General features: G+C 44.1%; 1 protein-coding gene across 2 annotated transcripts; it reads left to right on the forward strand.

The window, feature by feature from the left end:
- Positions 1 to 315: 315 nt before the first annotated feature.
- lcorl (ligand dependent nuclear receptor corepressor-like) lies at positions 316 to 21,191 on the forward strand. Of its 2 annotated transcripts, XM_076091009.1 has the most exons (8): positions 316 to 459; positions 1,391 to 1,456; positions 3,391 to 3,482; positions 3,660 to 3,786; positions 6,432 to 6,656; positions 6,810 to 6,882; positions 13,555 to 19,262; positions 19,355 to 21,191. In XM_076091009.1, exons 1-8 carry the CDS (start codon positions 366 to 368, stop codon positions 19,360 to 19,362), a joined length of 6,393 nt encoding a protein of 2,130 aa, XP_075947124.1. In that variant the 5' UTR covers positions 316 to 365; the 3' UTR covers positions 19,363 to 21,191. The 2 variants fall into 2 exon arrangements, with proteins under 2 accessions (XP_075947124.1, XP_075947125.1); XM_076091010.1 differs by lacking the exons at positions 13,555 to 19,262; positions 19,355 to 21,191 and adding an exon at positions 8,702 to 12,953.
- Positions 21,192 to 21,634: the final 443 nt, after the last annotated feature.

Genomic DNA, 21,634 nt, shown 5'->3' on the forward strand with positions numbered 1-21,634 from the left:
TAATTTGTCCGTCATTTTACCAAAGTAACATTTAATACAGGGACACCAGTATGCAATTAACAGAGAATGCCACAAGAACGTTGGTTTGGGTTCATGGAATGACACATAACACAGACACAACAGACAAGTTAAGGCAGTTTACTGAAGTCACGGAAAAATAATATTTCAACAGTTTAAGAAAGTGGGAGTCTGTTTTATCCGCGAGACCAAATTTAGGGCAAAAAAACGCCCAATGTTATCTAAAGCAAATCTCCCTCTAGCGGTGAGCCGTGAGCGTGACAGCCGAGCGCTGCAGCTGTAGACCGTTCACAGCCGCTTCCTGTCGCTCAGACGGAGGGAGAGAGAGGGGGGAAGGACGCAGCAGAATGGCGACCGTGCAGTGCTGCAAATGCACGGGCGAAAGGAAAGGGTTTCGGCGGGAACTTGATTCTTGGCGACACAAATTGATACACTGCGTCGGTATGATCCACTTGCAGTTTCGTATTTTGTGAGAAAAAAAACCCCAACGAGCTTCAAAGTGATTTCGCCCGGTAGCTGAGAGATCGCTATCCCTATCTGTGTTTGATTGCTAGCTTAGGCTAGCGAACTAAAAGCTAGCTAGTAGCCTGACTCCATAGGTGGCCAACGTTAGCAGTTAAGTTAAGCTGGCAGGCTAATATTTACCAGCTGGCTAGCCCTTCGAGTTGGCTCCTTTTTCTTTGTCCCTCTAAGCTAGCTTCCTATCCGCCGGTGCTAGCTCAGTCAGATTTCGTTACATGACTGAGATGATATCGTCCATGTATTATTAATGTGTATCATATATTTGTAGCCAACCGATAATTCCAACGTTAGCTAAATTTGTTTATTGACATATATGTTGGCTATGCTAATGCCCGGCTAACATGCTATGCTAACATTACCGCTGTTGCTGTTATTTTGGGGGAGGGGATTGTTGCAATGTTCGGGCTTCTAATGTCAGTGCACTATGGGAAAAGCGGACGTTTCAGTGGTCTCGTGTGACGTTTCTCCTCGTACCGTTTGCTATTTTGAACGTTGTTTTTATGCTACAGAAGCCGGTAACCTTAGGCTAGTTCACCCGAAGCTAGCTGGATTTATTTTGCTTTGTGACGTTTAAGCACAGTGACATTACATCTGAATGCACTAAACCAACAACCAAATGGAAATCCTAATGTTACTACCATTCACGGATCATATGAATTGTTTGTTTTGCTTAATAAATGATGACATGGGCTCTTTATTAAACATTACATGTGTCGGTGACAGCTGTCTGTGGCAGATGAGAATCTGTGTTGTTGCCGTCAAACTGGTCTAGTTTGGCTCTCGGAGAAAAACAACAATATCTTGTCCATGTCGGTACTGAAGGATGGTCTCTGTTCGATTTGTCTTGCAGGGTTCGAAAGCATTCTGGAGGGAATCTATGGCCCACTGCTGCTGAGGGACCTCAGTTTGTTTGATGGTGGGTTTTTGTGTGTGCATTAAAAAAGTCTTCATCACTTTGTGTAATCATAGTTGTATTTTATATTTATTCCCAACAAAGAAATTATTTCTCAACCCTGTCTGTAGCAATCAGCATTTTTCCATTTTCAGATGCACTAAATTGAGTTCCATAGTGAGTATGTGTGGCTGTAGGACCGTGTAGGTGGGTTGAGTCACTGTAAACATACATTTAGTATTGCGTTTATATAATGTTACCATGGTTGTTTTTAAAGTGGGACTCACAGCTACAGAATGGTGAGATATTCTTCTATACTGAGATTCATTTATCTCTAGAATAATGGATAGATGATCCAATTGTACCCCTCCCCCACTTAGATTATTAAACAGCCATTTTTACATAGATGATGCCCATACTGACACACAGTCCATCTGACCCTATGGTAAGAACACATGGTTTAAATTATCTGGCATGGAACTGTAAATCTATTTCACCTCTAAACTAGTCCCCTGTGCATGTGTGACCCTCTCCTCACCTGCTAGAACCTGTAAGCACATACCAACTTCACCTTACCCACGTTTTTAAAAAGCCCCCCCGTGGTAGAAATCTTTAGACCTCCACTCTGTCCCGTGTCCTGCTAGCCAGTTAAACAACAAAGGAAATATTTATAAAACAGTTGCCGTATAAACATGCATTTATATCATTAAAAACATACCAGTGGCACCACCAACCATGCTCCTCATTTAAGAAGGCAGCATTGTATCAAACTTTAACCCAACGCTAGACGAGAGGTTCATGGCACACTGGCCCCTAATTCCTCCCACTTAAAGATAATAAGTTAAACAATAATGCATTTTATTAACAAGGGCATACGCCTGGATAGCATAGATACAGATGCTGGATTTAGATGAAACTGACCCTAGAACCTAGGTGCACAGCCATTTAGTGGTGGGGAAAAGCACCGGTGGGACAGCCCAAAATGTTGCCCTGTGTATCATTGCCCATTGAGTGGCAATACCATCATTTGGTCCCAAGTTGTTGTCATAATATTACCTCTTATGGATATGATGAAATCTGATTTTTGATGCTCTTTTTTGGGCTTTCAGTCAAAATGTGTACGCTTACTTCAGGTACAGACAATGTAAATGAATTGTAATTGATATAAAATGTGTAATTAATTGCAAAATGTATCACAGCTAAGTTGATTCCCATCAAGTCCGCTTTGAAATGCGGCATGTCGGATCATTGCAACTTCATCAGTTACATCTGACGGGGACATTCACCACTCTTTACTCGCAGTAGCTCGACTATCGGCATTAGCTTGTAGCTCGCCATCACAGGCCACTAGCACTTGCAACCGGTTGTCAATTAAAATATATATGTATACATATATGTATATATATGCATACATATATATGTATACATACGTATATATCTGTATATTATAATACATTTTCTAGAAGTTCAATTGAGAGACCATTCATAGATAAAATAACCAATCCAATATTGTAATGACACCATCCTGTTCTTTGATTTGCAACCTTTCTGCCCACAATTGTCAGCTACAACCAGATATATTTAGAATAGTATAATTCATGTAGTGAAAGAACCAAAAAATCCTGCACATTTCGGTGATCTCACATTCAGAGTTTGCGATCCGGCACACCTGTTTAAAGGATGTTCTCAAGTGCGAGATCTTCGCTGTAAGTGTTGCCTGCTGTACACCATACAGCAAAATCTTGGCTGAAGCGTATATGTTGTTTTGCGGTATATATTGTCTTATTATTGTCGGACAATATGACTATCATTTAAAGTATTCTCTTGGCATAAAATTGGTGTGATGATCCAGTTTGGGAACCACTACAGCCTTTTGTCAAATTCTGTATTGTGACCACTGTACGGGGCTGTTTGATCCTTTATGTACCCTCATTTATTGATGTCATTGTGTCTTTCAGACTGTGAACCTGAAGAGGTGGACGACTGGTCCTCGGAAACAAGTTGCTCTCAATGTTCGTTCTGCAGCCTTTCCCTGGACAAACTCAGCAGTGTAAGGATTGTTTAAGTCAAGATAATCCACACATTCTGTTGTAATTTGCCTTTAGACAAGCCTATTCAAGTTACCCGTGGCTGTTGACAGTTGTTCTAATTGTATTGTTTGATGTTAAATAGAGTGTCATGGGATATATGTCAGTGATGTAACTTTTTTCCCTTTTTTCTCTTGTAGGATCATCTGCCTGCAGCCACGTCGCCCCTCTCCTCCCCCTCTGATTACTCTCCCTGTCCGGCTCCAACCATCTCTGAGAGCAGCCAATCAGCGCACAGGATCCTCCAAGCTGTGTTTCACAAAAAAGGTGAGTCAAGACTCTGTTTCGCCTTGTGGAGCATTGAACAAATTGGCAAATCCCATTATTGCTATACAACTAGTTTCGGTTTTATGAGATATCCTTTTCTAACCTGGCTGCTGCCGTGGATGTGAATTAAATGAATACAAAACACGCACAGTGTCTTTGTTCCTCTGGATAACCCAGGCTTTGGTCAACACTTCATCAGGGGACAATTCCTTGATTATATTCTAGCTCAAGAGTTCCCATAAATGTGGCCGGGGGTCCTTGAAGTAATCCCAAGGATTCACCGGAAAATGTTCTGTAATTTAATCACATGGATGAAATTCTGTATCGTGGTTCATGTCATTTATATCACGGTATTGGTAAATAGAATGATTCAATAATACTAGCGCAGTGCTGTTTGGGACGTTGCTGTTCAGATTGCGTGCCCGTTAGGAAGGGGCCGCCGAAACCTCAAGCCCCCCCCCCCCCCCGCTACTGCACAGAGCGTTGTTAGCTTGTTTATTCAAAGTTCAATAATGTTGAACGTGACGCGTGTGCAAATCCTTACAACTTCAACACTGCACGTCCTTCGGTCCCCAGCAATACACCCGCCAAGTTTGAAGGAGATCGGCTGAACGGTTCTCGAGATATGCAAAGCAACACCCACATCCAGACGGAGGTTTCTTGCTTCATACTTAGATTATATGGTGTTATGATAATTAATGGAAAACCAGACAGGAATGTGGCTAATCCAGCAAAGTTCCTTCCTAGTAAATCAAAGTACACATCACATCAAAGCAAAAATTAAACAAAAATCTAGTATTGTCATTAACAGTCCTGATCATTAAATTACATCATTGCCCATAGTGTCCTAATACAACGTGTACGTATAAATGATTAGGAAATAAATGAAAACAATACTTGGCATCAGTAGTTAATAATTATATATTATAAGCGGCTCAGTGACTGCAGATCAGTCTGGCTGCTAATGCTACATTAATGCTGGATAACGTTACAACCCATCTTTTCTTCACGTCCCCGGAGTCAGCGAGCACGAGCGGATAGCCTACAGGAGCCGAGCCATTCTGCCATTGCTGCTCAAACTGTGTGCGTTTTTGCCATACCAACGTATAATATATCATAGTTTACCGCCGGCAAAATACCTGCGCTCATTAAATCCATGCTCTACTTTATGACCGCAGGTGGTTCTGTCAAAGCAAGCAACTAATCCTAAACTAATTTTGAAATGAATAGCTCGGCTAAGAGTATATTTACTGATGCTGCAGGCAGTGATACTTGCACAACTTGGGTGTGTTTTTGTCCCCGCTGTAAGACCTGATACTAACTTATAATAATATTAATGTTATGGCCAGCAAAATACCTCCGCTAATTAAATCCATGCTCTACTTTATAACTGCGAGGGTTTTGTCAAAGCAAGCGACTAAAACGCATGTTTGGAATTTATACCCGCCACGTTTATTCCAGCAGTGTTTGTGGTCGTGAGTAACCTCAACCTGGGTGTGTTTTTCGAGGCTGGATTTAGTGTTTTGAATGCCCCAGGCAAACACTGTCTGGCTTATTTCCACCTTTTCTCTAACTAGGAATGTTGGTGTTAGCAGTGGTAGAAGAAGTACTGAAAAATGGTTCTTAAGTAAAACTAGTAATAGTGTAACTACTGCATTCAAGTGTTTAGTTCAAGTGAAAAGTTAAAGGGACGCCATATCAGCACATAAACTTAAGTTTACTTAACCTCTGTTCAAGGTGGAGCTTTCAATTCCAATATGCTGCGGGATTGTTTAATCAATAATAATGCATCATATTTTAATTGTTATATTTTGGCAGTCAAATCTGCAACGTAACCAGTAACATTTTTCTGTTAAGCAAATGTAGTACTACACAGTTTCCCTCTGAAGTATACACAGTAAATAGTCGCTATACAGCTAAGTTGCATTATCCCTTTAATGGGAGAGTTCGGCCCAAGGGGTCCATCACGAGAGGGAGCGTGAATGTGATCAGGAGCATGAAGTCAGCAGTAACATGCACTTTATTTTGGTGAATAAATGCTTCAACTCAAGAGCCGAGCCAAGCTCTCATGTCTTGCTCGTCAGCTAGCTGATGATTAAAGTGAAGGACTTTAACCCCGAAGTTAGCAACAACTCCGGCCAAGGCTCTCTTAATGTGGGCTGTGAGTTTTTAACTGTTTAACTGATAGCACGGTTAAATGTTTAATTGTTAACATCTCTACTGCAAACAACGCTCTATCGGTATCTGTAACTACCCAAATCTTAGTACTTGTCCTTGGTCAGAAGAAAAGATATCGGTGGATTCCTACATATTGCCCACCGCTACCAGGGTGTAAACAAAAGGCATATTTTAAAGTTTGAAAGATGGATGTTTTCCCAACTCTTGATACTTGACCTCCTAATATATTGCCCTGTAAGTTATACAATTTTGCAGACACGTGTTGCTTTTGCTGCTTACGTGTTGGGACCCGGAGAGATTTGTGTCACAATAGATTCCTGAAAGCAAGATATCAGAAAAACTTCTCCGTGAGGATAAAAAACAGAACAAAACGTCCTCTCTTATCTTGTCCTATAAGAATAACCAAAATCCTGCTTGTTCATCCAGTCTTGTTCTTATTTCTATTGCACCTGTTCCTTCTTCATTAGATGTGTCCCTGGGCTGTGATACCAACATCCCTCCGGTTGCTCAGGAGCTCATGAAGAAGATGATACATCAGTTTGCCTTGGAGTACGCATCCAAGTGCCTACTCCACGCCAGTACAAATGGTGTTACAACAAGGACCTCATCACCTTTGTCACAACCATCCGACGCCCCTCTGGACCTCACAGTGAGCCGAACTGGGGAGGAGAAAGAGAGTGAAAGTGACCCGGGTAGGGAAAGCATCAAACCGATTCTCAATTTAAAGCCATTGAAGAGATGTTTCTAGCTTCTAAAGTTTTTAGATGTTGACGTTGATGTCGTACCACTGAAGGTATCAAAGCACTGCAACTCAAACCAGTTCAAATGAATTATTCTTGTAACAGATGGCGTGCTCGACCTCTCCAACAGGAACTCTGCCTGCTCAGCAAATTCACCATCTAATCACAAAGCCTCAGGGTAAGAGTTTCTTTGTATTGTTGGATTTCCTCTGGCTATGAATGTTAGTGGTGTTTGACCTCGTGGAAGCTATTAGTTAAAACTGGGGGTTCTACTTGAATACAATATTACATTTACGTGAACTTGGCATTTTTGTCCAAACCCAGCATGACGAAGCCTACATCCACACTAAAGCGAAAATGACCTCGGTACACACGAGCGCTTAAGTACCACTCTAGAAATGATCACCGTCTATACCAACTCGCCTGAAAATGCATGTCACATGACCATTCACGAACACTGGGCATGTAGTGCCGGTGGAAACAGGAAGCAGATTGTCCACTCTGCGGTTGGTTGCTTAGTAACAGACAATACAACGGCGTATTATTTTGCCTCCTATAGTATAAGGTCTTGTTTGATACTTATGGTCCTCTATATTTCCCACACACACACTCAAACAGACAGTTTACGATATTATGGGTCTAGAAACTGAGTCAACACAGGTTTCACTTGTTTTCCCTCGGTTCTGTTGTTGTCCGTGCTCACGCTCGTAAATCTGCCTAGTGGCTGGAAGCCCCTGTCATACTGGAGAGCTTTTATGCTTTTCTTCATTCACAATAGTTGTGCAGAAGAAAATAAGCATAGATAACAAAAGAAAAGTCCTCCATTTTATGTCCATCACCCTCTCTGCGGGGCTGATAACGCCGCTGGGTGCGCAGCTAGAAAATCCCTCGAGAAATAGCTTGCCTCCTGCGCGTGTCGGCAGTCGTAGCATGATAAAATGTAGAATTTAACTGCACAACAGCTGCTAGCATAGACAACAATGTCGGCCGCCCCTGTGATTTGTTATCCATGTTTAAATGAACCACTGGTCGTCGCTTGGTAATCAAGGGTGATGTCCTTTTTCTTCTGGGAAAGGGTCAAATGATAGGTGCGTAACGAATCCGGGAAGGACTTGTCGTGACTGATGAGACCCAATCAAGAAGCGAACGTGGGTGTTGCGTCATCGTTTTAAACGGTCTCCGTTTCTGCCCATCCAGACTAAAAGACAATCACACTGTTTTCAAACTAAAACGCCGGAACAGTGTGGATGCTAGGCCTTAATGTAGCAAGAGTTATACATTTTAAAACGAAAACGTATTGGTGTGGATGTAGCCTTAAACATGACTTTAAATGTGAGGAAATCCCCATTTTTGACTGAGTCCAGCATTATTGTCTACTAAATGTACTTTAAGGTGTGTAGCATGACAAGGACTGGAGGGTTAGCATCAACACTGTGTTGTGTTTCTGTCGTTTGGCGCTGCATTGATCAGTTCCTCTCTAGTCATTATGAGGAGCTAGCTTGTGTTTGATGTTTTGGTTCTATGGGGTTGACTCTTTTATCTCTTGAGCGGTAACGTCACAGCAATGGCACCGTGTTATAACATTTGCCAACAGCTCAGCATTGTACAATGAGGAGAACACTGCATTACCTCATAACGATTTCACCTCCTTTTTTTTAACTTATCCGGTTGTGATGAGTTTGATAATTCAACCTTCAAGCATGTAGGACTCTCGCTGAAGGATATCACAAAACTACAAGGGTTGCATGCGTGTGTGAGCGCCAAAGTAACCCCAGCCATTCACAGACTGTCCCACCTGGACGTGAAGAGGCTTTGCCACACACAAAGAATGTGTGTGAGAACAGACAGACATGAAACATAACAGTCGCAGTGATGTTACCAACACAAGGCATAAAGGAGTGGACCCCTCGCTCTGCACCCCCCTGTCCCCTATGCCAAAATCAAAGTCCCTCCATCACCTCCATCCTGACCCTGCTGTTTGGTCCTCCCATCCCTAGGAGGCAGCGCAGGCAGTACATTGAGAGGAGCTTGGAGCTGTCTGAGGGGTTGCTGTCCAAGGCCTTGAAGGATATTCGTTCTGGGAGGCTGCAGGAGCAGCGGGCCGCATTGCTTTATGGGATACCCCTTCACACCCTGAGGCAAGGTCTGGACGGCTGGGCTGAGGGAAGGCTGGGGATACTACATCAACTTGCACCAGGAAGCAGAGATTTCAGGGATGAAGTGACATCATACAATGTGATGTCGTCAATGTTGGGCGGCGAAGCCCGTCTTGTTCTGCAGAAGGTGGCAGCGTGGGCAGAGCGGGCAGAAATCGGAGGAGCTGCGGAGGAGAACGGAGACTTGAGTTTCCCCTCTTCCTCTCTTACCTTTTACCAGCCGAGCGGTCTGCAGAAAACCCTCCCCCACTCGTTCCCCCAGCTCAGGGATGCTCTCCAGCCCCCAGCAAGCCCCACTCCCAGTCTGGAGCCACCCACCTCCCTGCGTATTCCTCAGGTCCGCTCCTTGTCCGACCACAACAGGTCCATCCCAGCTGAGAATGGCAGCGTGGCAGACAACCTAAATCAACGTACCTCGTCAATGGAGGGTTTCGGCAGTTCATCGACAGCTACCGCGAGACCTTCGACCCTCTTCAAACTCAGACCTCCTATCTTACCACACGGCTGTCCGGGCAGTGCCAACCAGTCACCTCATCGCCTGGGACCACGCGGGTCCTCACTGGATGATTCAGAAGACGGGGGAGGCGTCCGGGATAAAGACAAGCAACCGAGAAAGAAGCGCGGGAGATACCGGCAGTACGACCACGACCTGTTAGAGGAGGCCATCACCATGGTGATGGGAGGTCGCATGAGCGTGTCCAAGGCCCAGGGGGTTTACGGGGTGCCCCATAGCACACTGGAATACAAAGTCAAAGAGCGTACTGGAACACTGAAGAACCCGCCCAAGAAGAAATCTGCCATCTTTTGCTCGTCCAATTCCAACTCGTCTGGTTCTGGTACCATGACCGGTTCCACTAACTCAGGGACTCTCGCCTCAGCTGCTGACGCTAAGATGTTCTAGACCACAGAACGCCTCTAGAACTCCTCAACACTTGAACTCATCACCTTTGACAAGATACATGTTTTCTGGAGACACTTGTTTAACACAACACATGCCTTTACAAAATATATATGGATATTGATATTCAGGTCTTTTAACTCTGTGTCTGTAACGTGACAGCCATACTTTCAGCTGTGTTTCTCCAGCTCAGTCCTGGGCTGGGATCAGAGCAGCTACGAGGTCCAGCGGTGCCCATTGCAGCTTTTGTTCACAGGGGGCTGCCCAAGTTAAGCTTCAGTTGTTATCATTAAAGCTAAAAGATCCTAAAGGATATGGCTTGCTTTATATTATCTGCTTACACTTATCAACAAATCCCACTGAAAGACCAAGACCCAAACTGAATATTTATCCTACTAACCTGTATTGTCTGTGTAGCCAAAGCCGGATATTTTTACATTTTTTGGTTGGAAAAGTGGCTGATTGTTGGCACAAAATGCGATAAAGTAGTATTTCTGTCGTTCATCGGGTATGACTGACTTTGCTGCTTTTATCCACGACTTTTTCAACCGATCATATTCCACTGTGCCCTGTGCTACAGGGTGCACATTAGATTGTATGTTTACAGTCCTTCTTGGATGACAGTGGAGTTCAAAGGCACAGAGGTGTCCGCTGTATCAGTGGCTACACAGACCGTACTATTCAGGATAAGTCAGTGGTTGGCTTTGGTCTTGTTAGGGGGTTTCAACAGGATAAAATAACACCTTCAAGACCTTGAGGAAGTTCCTAACTTTGTTTTCATGTCTCTGTGATTTAGTTTTTCTTCAAAGAGAAAAACTGACATTGATTGTTGCCCACCAGACTGCCCGGGATGGAGTGTGAGGAACACACTGGTGGACCCCGTAGAGCTGAGAAACAAAGTGCGACTCTCACGTTTGCTAGCTGTTAGATTATTAGGTTATTCAGGTTTCAATTCTTAAGCTCCCTCTTAATGGAGCGTTGATGATTGTCATTTGCAGCTTTCTATCTCTCTCTGGGTATTTTACCTAGGCCACTGAAGTGACTTAGAGCCATTATAACAGATTAAAAACTCTTTGCTATCGTTAGACACCTCTGCAAACAGGGAGATTGTACAGTATAATCCGCTGTGGTGGCTACAACCTGCTTTTGAGTTTTTTTCCGTTGAAGAGATTAGCTTGAGAAAGCCATTTTTATGTCCGCATAGTTCTCCTCTCTATTTGTGCTAAGCTAGTCTGAACATTGTATCGGGTGTAGTTGGAATGCAACTGTGCAGCATGTTTTCTAATGTGCGCTGATAAGCTTGGGAAAATGTATGTTATTGTGTATGTGTTGCGTTTGTAAAAAGATGCTCTTTTATTACCACAGATATGTACTGATTCTGCTACGGTAGCTGTATTACTGTAAACCTCATACATGACTGCTGCTTAGAACGTTACTTTTACCGGAGCGTTTCCCCCGGGACAAAGAGGCGGAGCTACAACAAGCCTGTTTCAACGAGCCGAAATTCCAAAGGCGACACATATTGTAATGTGTGGAGCCGCGGTTTAAACGTTAGCGGCGGTTGTTTTTGTCGACTACTGGAGGTTCCAGTAGTTTTTTTGGTGGGACAATGACTTGATTCAGCGCGAGGCTCACAGGCTTCTCTGTATGCGTCTGGGGAAATGCTAAATGTTGCGTCTACACTGTGTCTGCCACTGAGATGGGCCTATTTCCATTAACAGTGCTGCTACCAAAGCAGCAGTTCAGGGTTACCCACACAAAGCTGCTTGATTTGTTTTATTGTGACGTCTGCCTGGCTGTCTCTCTCTCTCTATTTCTCTCTATTTCTATCTAACCTCGTTGCCACATATATACCTCTGAACTTAATCTGCCTACAGCCAGTCAGGTTTCTGGGCTTTAGCTTAGGGAGCTGTTTGTCTCTCAAGGAAAAAGAACATAGGTGTAAATGCATTGCCATCATCAACACTTACACTTCTGTCAAGTCAATTATTATACAGTCAGTCGGCCGTTTTGTTGTGGAAGATTTCTTTTCTTTTTATACGGTTGGAATTCTGCCATGTGGCATGTGCAGGAGGTGTGCCATGTTGTTGGTCTGCACCAGGAAGCAGAGACTCTGGGTGCAAGTATTTGTCCTTGTCGGTTATCTTTGTATGTGTTATTTGTAATTTTTAAGGCTAATGGTAAACGTGTTTTTTGGTCAGGTTGTTTTGGCATTTCAACCTGTTGTAACTTTGGCAACTATACAAACACTGATGTGTGCGCTCCTGAATGTGTCCACTCTTAACAGTACACAGTGCCTGTGTCTGGGGCTACAGCACAGTGCAGCATGATGTGTCTACTCTGGGAATGATCTGCTATTTATATCAAAGAGCCCGTTTGTGAACAAGCCTAAACACCTCTTGAGAAATAGAAAAAGTCTTTCATTGTATAAGTTTCACTGCAGTGTATTCTGGGAACACACCGGGGCTTGTTTTCAAGCTTAAGGCATTTCTAGTTTCTTTTGGACTGAACTGCTGGTGAATCTTTGAAAGGACTGAACAAAAATCTGCTATTTATGCATCAATCAATTATTGCACTATGATTTATAAGAAGCCTTTTTATTGTGTTGTTGCTGCCTACTTATTTATTGATTGTAATTTTACTAGTTTGTTGTAGCTATTGATTTGTGATCGGGCACTCTGATGAAATGTGAAGTGTGTATTGCTGCATGAATGCTTTTAAATGTTAGCACATATCATTTATTTAGTGCTAAAGGGACACCCTTGACTATTGTGGTTGTTTAGTGCTTATGTTGAGATTAAATTATTTAAGTGATTTTTTAAAAAAAACAGAAGAAGAATCAAGCATTTGGTAACAGTAACACTACAGAATGTAACCCACTTCTACTGCATCCAGTCCAGTTGAACCCTGACCAGGGCTGGACTTATACAGCACTTCAATTCTTGGACATATTATCCATAATTAAACATTTAAGCTAGTTTAATGATATTAAAATCAATTACTTGTTTTTCTAGTGAAACTAATCACTCACAGAACCTAATTTAACTGTTGATTTGAAGATCAGAGGTTTTTTTGAGCTGTTTTGTCGCTGTTGAAGTTAACATTTAGTTTGAAGCGTTCTACAATCGTTCCTTCTGCTTTCAGCGGAATGTTATGGTTTGCCTTCAGCAACTCGTCAATAAAACAGTTCTTTAATCAGTGGCCAGCTGTCATCATTTTACTAACATCATGATTTGTTTCAGGGTCTTGCAGATTATTAACAGTTCACGAGGACACTCGCTTCCTTTTCATTGTTACAGTCTAATACAAGTGGCTGTGTGTGTAGCACAAGGCACTCACTTTGTGTGGTTTTCAAAATGTTTACTCTGGTGTTATTCTGATGATGTTAGCAAATGTAGACAATGCAGTGGGCTGCAAACAACTTTTATAATGCAGCAATAATAAAAACTTGTCAAATGAATTTATAGATGGGACATAGTTCAACATGATAGTGCATGGAGAAGTTTGTGAGTGTGGTGAATAGGTGTCTGCTGGAGTGTCTTTCTTGGTTCTGCCGCTAAAGTCCAAAAATGTTAGCCTCACTAAACAGGCCAGAAGATTACAGAATATTCACATTAAAATGAAGTGCAGATGGTGTACTAGACCATGCTGGGAATAACACAATATAAAGTGTATTATAGTGTTGCTCACAACATAATCAGACCTGTTAGTCTGTGTGAGTATGTATGTGTTGTTTGTCCTTTTAAACTTGGCTCCACTATGAATAAAACTCCAATCTTTTTATTTTTGCCTCTAGCTCCCTGCTGCCATCATGTGTGGAAGAATTGGGTGATCTGGGACAGCGAGGGACTCTTCAGAGCTCTGCATTGGGTGCTGTTCTCAGCTCGCTCTGCTCAGCACACCGCTCTCTACTCTACCAGATCCTCAAGCTGGCTCGCCAGGAAAAATTGCTGTTGCTCCTTAATCACAGACCTGAAGGCCAAACTGAATCTCACTGCTGTCACTGTGGCGTAAGCCCACAGGATATTGTTAGCCCTAATACAGTCCCATTTAGTGACTGTAAAGGCCGTAACAGCAGCCCCTACTGCCCTTTAATTGATTGGGATAATCAAGGTCATGGCAGCACAATGTGTCATCCAGGAGACTCCAAGTCCAACCGTAGCATCCACCACTACCCTTTAACAGACTGTAAAAGTGACGCTCCTCTGTGCTCCAGCTACTGCTGTGTGCAGAGGTGTAGGATGGAAACCTACACTGTTCTGTGCCCCAAGAGGCTGCGCTGCATTTCCTGCCAAAGCCTTGCTGTAGGTCGTATCGACAACATGGTGTGTTCATTTGCATCCTCTCCTTCGATATCCAAATCCCCTTCACTGTGCACTCCCTCCTCTAGCTTATTCCCTTCCTCATCGATCTGCTGTAACCAACACAACCCCCACTGTTGCCCCTGTTGTTCAAACAACGCCTGTCTGATGCCGTTCAGGGACACAATAGAAAGAGGGGTTGGAGATGGGGATCCCCCTTGTCCTGTCCTGAAGAGAGAGCAGAGCCCCTCTCCTCCTCCTCTGTCCCCTATCCCCTTAGACATCAATAAGAAAACTAATGAAAAGCCACCCTCCCTCCTTCACCATAGACAAGAGGAGGAAGCTGACCCAATGGTTAAAGATGGTCTCGTGAATACAAGCCACCAAGAAGCAGATGTGGATACAGCTGCAAAAGGGGAGCGAGACTATAGAAACCCAAGAAGTAGTCAGGCTGAGCAGAACCCAAGTGGGACTTCACTGCAAGACGTTGTGAATCGCTTCAGTGAGAAACTGGAGACAATCGGACCTATAGAGAAGGAGCCACCTCTGGTTGCAACAGCTGTTAATGTCTCTGAAAGGGAGAAGCAACAGTACGCCTCAACCAGTCAGGACCTGCAGTGTCAGGCTGACGCTCATTTGACTGAAATTATCACCACCGTGCTTCATACAGGCAGTGCTAGTGATTACAATCTCAGTGAGCTGTTCAATCGCCATGATAGTAAAGAGCCCAAGTCACCTAACACCCGCTCCCGACGTCGCCAAGAAGTCCTTGCTGCTATAGCAACACCTGCCGACGATGCTTCAACCAGAAGGAAAACCGTGCAAATGAAGCGAGATTTTGCCATGTTTGACCAGTGCTACAGTAGTAGAAAGGGACCACCAGCAAAGAGGGCAAGAGTGAAAGATGGAAATGTTACTGTAACTAAATCACCCTCTTCATCAGATTCAAACCTAGTTAAAGAGGAGTCTAACAGCAAAATGGAGGTAGGTTTGGAACCTGAAGAGAATTATAGAGTTAGGGAGGGACCACTGAACATCCTCACTGCAGAAAGTGAAAGGGATGAAGTAAAAGAGGACGTACAGACAGTTGTACTGACGGAAGAAGTTCTGATCATTAAAGCAGAAGCGACGGAGAACATATCTGGTGAGGAAAAATATCTTACCCTCTCAGACCCTCAAATACCGACCCCTGAGCTGCAGAGAAATGATGGCAAACAAGATTCAAAGGGTGACAATGTACAAACACAGGGGATAACAGTGAGTGCAACCCCGGCAAAAGAGTGTAGCAGGCCCTGTAAAGAAGACGGTATAGGTAGTGGACCTGAGGGAGATGGGAACCATGAAGAAGCCGCACCTGGTCAAAGCCCTGACAGTGACAATAGACCAGGTAAAGGTAAAGGTTGCCATAGTTCTATTAGAGATGGGCAGAAATGTCAACCACACCACTCAGAGGACACAAGGAGATCCAGTAGGAATATAGTGCCCCCACAGTGGTTCTCCTCTTATATCACAGATTCCTGGAAGAAGCACAATGTTGCATGTTTCCCTGAAAGCAGGGACTTTAACCAGGGAACAGAAAAGGAAGAGGTTTTGACATCTAGCTTCCTGGGTGCCTTATCCAAAGATCCAGATGCTGAGGACACCCAGTTTGAATCAAGAAGTGAAGCCACTCTGTCCTCACCTGAGCACACATGGAAGCTTACCTTTGAATCAACACATGGAGAACAATGTGGGCCATCCCACACAGAGTCAAAAGGTCTCTCTACAAACCAGGTCTTTCCACAAACTGCAGCTGCCAAAGACAAGAGTCCTACAAAACAGAGCCCGGACGATAAGGCAGATGGCAGGCTTCGGTCATCTCTAAAAAGACTACAGGGCTCAAAGGCAACTTCAAGAACTCCCCAAGACCCATCAAATACGGATGTCACCATGACGTCTGCTACCTGTGTCGAGAGCCTTCCCAACTCCCAAGTCAAGTACACTAGTCCGATAAAGCTCATGTTTTTTTCACCAGTAAAGGATAAGGAAGGGCTGAGATACAGTCTCAAGTCAGCATATTCAGGTTCTAGTACACAGGAACCCTTTGACCCGTGTATAGAGTCTTCATGGTCAGGGACACTTGAGAAACAAGAAAGCCAGAGAACTGAGCCGGTCACTTTACAAGTAAAATCTGTTTCTGCATCACTAAAGTCTGCTAGCTCACCTGCAAGATCTACTTCTTCAACACCCAAGCCCAAGTCAGCCCCTTCATCACCCAAGTCAGCTTTTTCATCATCAAAATCAGCCTCTTCACCAGCCAAATCTACATCTTCATCACCCAAGTCTGCGTCTTCATCACCCAAGTCTGCGTCTTCATCACCCAAGTCTGCGTTTACGCCAGCCAAGTCAACTTCTTCACCAGCCAAGTCAGCTTCTTCATCACCCAAGTCAGCTTCTTCATCATCCAAGTCAGCTTCTTCATCATCCAAGTCAGCTTCTTCATCACCCAAGTCAGCTTCTTCATCACCCAAGTCAGCTTCTTCATCACCCAAGTCAGCTTCTTCACCACCCAAGTCAGCTTCTTCATCACCCAAGTCAGCTTCTTCATCACCCAAGTCAGCTTCTTCATCACCCAAGTCAGCTTCTTCATCACCCAAGTCAGCTTCTTCATCACTCAAGTCAGCTTCTTCACCAGCCAAGTCAGCTTCTTCACCAGCCAAGTCAGCTTCTTCATCACCCAAGTCAGCTTCTTCATCACCCAAGTCAGCTTCTTCATCACCCAAGTCAGCTTCTTCATCACCCAAGTCTTCTTCCTCGCCAGCCAAGTCTTCGCCCAAGTCAGCTTCGTCATCACCTAAAATAGGCACCAGAAGATCGGGCGAAGGTACTCCAACTAAGCGTCTAGCTGGAGCTGAGAGCCAGAGATCACCAGGTGACTCGATGTCTTTCCATGAAACCACTCCAAAAAGGCGTCCGGGCCGGCCCAAGAAGCTGGGACCACAGCTTGAGCAAAAGGTAAAGAGGCCAATTGGTCGACCACGCAAGGAGAAGGCTGTGGATTCAGTAATGGGGGCAAACACGGTCGATGGAAAATCTGTTGTAGCGTCTGAAGTTGAGGAGAATGTAAACAAGAACCTTAAAATAACAGTAGTGTATGGCCGTTCAAGGCGAAACAACACCAACAAACGTATGGTGTCTGAGGGCTTTGACCAGCTGCAAACAGAATTCCATGATGCTTGGCAAGCAGTGGGCCTAAAAGGTGACTTGGGCATTTTAATGCACAACTCTAAGACAAGCTCAGGTGATGTCAAAGCAGCCTCAACAGAATCTCCCGAGGAATTGAATTTAGTCGGCCCTGTAAAAGAGTCTGCCCCTCAATCTAGCAGTAACATCAAATGTCAGAAGAGGGATGATTCTGCACCCTCAAGGAAACCAGGTAGACCTGCAAAAGTTAAAATCTCTGGGATCTCAGTCACAGTAACCACAGTGTCGCCTCGGCAGCGTAAAATTCAGATAAATAAGGATACTCTGCAGTCTCCGGAAACACACATTCATAGAAAAGTTCTCCTACCAGATTTCAAATCTGCCAAAGAGCCCTGGACAATCAGTCGTCAGTCAACAAGCAAAATCCGTCAAACTGAAGGAGTTGAAACAGAGGATGAAAGTAAAGGCCAGCCGCAAAATCAGCCGGTAGCAGTGCGTCACTCAATGAGAGTGAGGAAGCCCTCGATCCACTTCCTGCACGCTGTTGCCACCTCTAGATCATACAGCCACAGCAATGCTCTGCTACGGCGCTCCAAAAAACTCCTGCTAAACAAGGCCAGCAATGAGAGGAGACAGGGGGAGCAACAGAGTAGTGGAGAGACGCCGAGGGAGAAGAGACGGCTCTGCGGACAAGAAAGGAACAACATCTCTCAGGACCTGAGCAGAGTGGCAGGGGTGTCTGTGGACTCCATCTTTACCCCAAAAGAGACACTAAGGTGGTGGGCGGCATCACCCGAGGAACCGACTATGAACCAAGAGCTTGCCAGGCGAATACGACTCATCTCTGACACTTGGGTCTCAAACACTGTGGAGAACCAAGGAAAAGAAACTGCCTTTAAATCAAATCTAGGCACTAAAGGCAACAGTTCATGTACCAGGACTTCCAAACATTCCTCTGTCCGAATGCTGTTTGACTGTCCTCCTGACAAACCAAGGTCCTGCAGCATGCAGCAGATCTGCTCCTGGTTCATGCAGACCACAGAGACGCAGTCTCTGGCTATTGTCAAGAAGACAAGCTCCCGTAATCCTTACGAACTCATGCACTTCCCTCGTTCTGCCAATAATAACAGTGCTTGCCACAGCCCTCAGGCAGAGCGACTCCGCAAACACATCAAGAAATTTGCTAAAACTGTGCCAAAAAGTCCTTTGCAACACCAACAGGCTCAAAACAGGTTGAGGGAGAGAAATGAGGCGCCTCTGCCAACGCACAAGATCAGGCGACAACTTTTCGCTCCCACGTTTGCAACAGGCAGGCTCAGTCAAGGAGCCCAATTGCGGAGAAGAGTATTTGGCAAATACTGGACCACTCTACGTAGAGCAAAGACGAGGTTCCTAACCCGAAACGAAAGGGAGAGGTGGCGACAGAGGCGAAGGAATAAGAAAAACATGCAAGTAGCTACACCTTGTTCCAATGGACATGTAGTGACTGGACCACAACCAAAACGTAAGTCATTGCGCAGATCAGCAAAAGATCAGTTGTCTGACTGTTTGGAGAACAGTTCTGTTGACCAAACTCGGGAGCCTGAGGATGTAACCAAAGAGCAGAACCTCTGCTCTAAAGCCTGGAGTCCCGAGACACTGAAGGAATGCCGGGTGTTTCTGAGGAAGATCAACTCTCCAGACAACGAGTCAACTGAGGAAGAGTGGGACTCCTGTACCGTAAAACTGGATGACGGGTCACCTTCCGCATACCTCTTTGCAGGAAGGGAAAGAGAACTGGTAGGAGTTGTTAAAGCTGTGAAAACTGAAAGAAAAAGGAGCACCGCCCCAAGGGAGCTAGCAAGTTCCGAACCGAAATCAGTCCAGGAGCCAGATGAGATGCCAGCGGGGAGGCAGAAAGGCAAATACAAAAGTCCTGGGGTTGTGTCTACTGAATCACCGCAACCACCACCAGCGAAGAGGTTGAGACAATCGCGTATGAGGGGCCTAACCGGGCCACGGTGGCGCGACTTTGTGTTTGGTAACTACCTCTCTTTTATTAAGTATCAACTTTTATCAAACTTTAATCTCAAATCATCGCAAAATCAAGTTGTGCTCTTTCTTTTCTGACAGAAACCTAAATGAAGCATGAAGCCTCCGACCTGGGAAAGGGACTGTGGTTCAACGTGGTGCCTTTGGACATTGAGCTGACCACGTGGACTGACCAGCCCGCTATGGTTAAGTCTTACACTCAGCAATTATGTAGCAGTCTAACTTAACAAATGCTTGATGTTGCACTATTTTTATCCATGGATATGTATGTACAGAAATGTCAGATTTTTTTAATCGTAAACCTGCCTTTGTCTTTCCGAACGCATTAGTAGATCAAATCATTACGTCAGAGTTTTATTGGGATCATTGCTTTTACCGTGAGCCCGGTCAGAGTGGCTGTATGGAAAGACGGTGCCATCTCCCCCAAAATATACCTCATTATCAAGGCCATCGGGCAGTGACCTTTTAATGTAAATCTTAACCTGAAACCATACAAATGCACAGCCCTAAAATCCCACAGAATTAATTTAATTATTACATTTAAAAAAAATGTAATTTATAGTCACCCTTACTTTGGCAGTTTAAATTCCAAATTGCTCTTTATAATTGCTTTTAAATTTGACCAGATTATATTGAAATTGAATGACATTCTCTCAATCCGACCCTTGCTTGCCATATTTTTCTTTGAGGCTTCAGTCACTGTTGTATTACAAGCCAGTAGCCAAAACCGTGGTGTGAATGAAGGACTCTTTTGTATCAACCAAGCCCCATCTTTCACCTTCATCACTATTTGTGTATGTGCCCAAACTTTAGCATGGTGTATTGAACTACAGTAATTGGCCATCCAGCTGTAGTAAAACCAAATTGTTAATGTCATTCAAACATCTTTAAGTGTTGGCACCAAACAGCGGATAACCCCAACGTTCTGAGTGACTACGTATTCAGCCCCACAAAATGTAGAGGTGCACGTGAAGCGATGAGGAAGGCAGAGAGGTAGAACCTGATTCATTAGTTGGTTTGTGGGATCCGTCTTGTTTATCTTTGTGTATCTTCTCGTTTTCACCCAAAGCAGATACTGTATGTTGGTGTCGGATATACTTCTTGCACTTATCCCATCTGAGATTATTAACCCCACTACACAAATTCCTTCCCCATATTTTGCACATCCCGTGTCCCACTACCAAACCCTACTGTAAAACTAGAGAATCGATTTGGTGCAATACAATCCCAGATGATTTATCCATATGTAGTAATTATTTTATTTCTGACAGATGAATGGATGTACACGAGTACCAATGGCCTGGGATGTTACTTTAGTTTTTTTTTTCCATAGCCATGTAATGTGATCTTAAAAGATATTGCCCTTTTTTCCCACCTGCTTTGTTCTCCTCATTGAAGCAGAAAAATAACAGATCCCTAATTGTTCTAATAGCATTAAATAGTTTTTATCATAAACGTACTAGCATTATTTACTGTTTAAATGCAGGTGGGAACCGTGTTGCTGTTTAGGTTTCCCTAGAGTTTGTGTTTCGGCGAGACGCGTACCTCCACTGGGGCCCAGCTAGGCCCACTGCTCTTTAAAATATCAACCATGTGATAGACAGAGAGATGATCCGTTAACACTAACCTTGGATCGGCATCACGTTAGAGGGGAAAGTAGATCCAAGATGTCTGGCTGTAGGTTAAAACCTAAACCTGTAGTGTGTCTTGTGTGTGTGTGTGTGTGTGTGTCGCTATGGTTGCCATTTCAACAGGAGGGATCTGGGGGCGGCCCAGTCTTTGTGATCAGCTCTCTGTTGAAGAACCTGGTGCTAAACATCTGTTGTATATTTTCTTTGTGTTTTTATATACTGTCCATTACAGATGCAACAAAGAGGCGTCTGTGATTGGAACAATAAAGAGTCTTTTGAAATAACCAGCGATGAGTTTGATTTACAGTTCAGTACATTTCAATAAAAACCACAGCCCGCACCATTTCCATGGTGGAGTACACACTACTCACAAAAATGAATCAAATGTTTTTTACAATAGCACATCTGGTCTACCATACAATTTAGTTAGTTATGTCTGTGGCTCATAGCTGGAGGTCTCCTGCGATTACATTCAGTCCACGACCTTCCTGGAGGACGAAGGAATGTCTTTGATGGACGGGCCGGTCTGTCCAGTGTGAGAGCAGAGAACGTCCTCCAGATAATGTTCAGAACCGCAACACCATAGTTGAAGGATGTCAGAACGCAGCCCAATACATCATACAGATCATCAAGAGGGTCACCTTGTTGTTGGGAGGGGCGGCCCACAAGTTATTAGAACATTGGTGGCAAATAAATGTCGACTTGGTGCTAAAGATGTTTTCATATGTAT

This window comes from Anarhichas minor, unplaced genomic scaffold (genome assembly GCF_050575085.1).
Source record: "Anarhichas minor isolate MPS153535 unplaced genomic scaffold, ASM5057508v1 ptg000014l, whole genome shotgun sequence".
In the NCBI taxonomy this organism is placed as follows: Eukaryota; Metazoa; Chordata; class Actinopteri; order Perciformes; family Anarhichadidae; genus Anarhichas; species Anarhichas minor.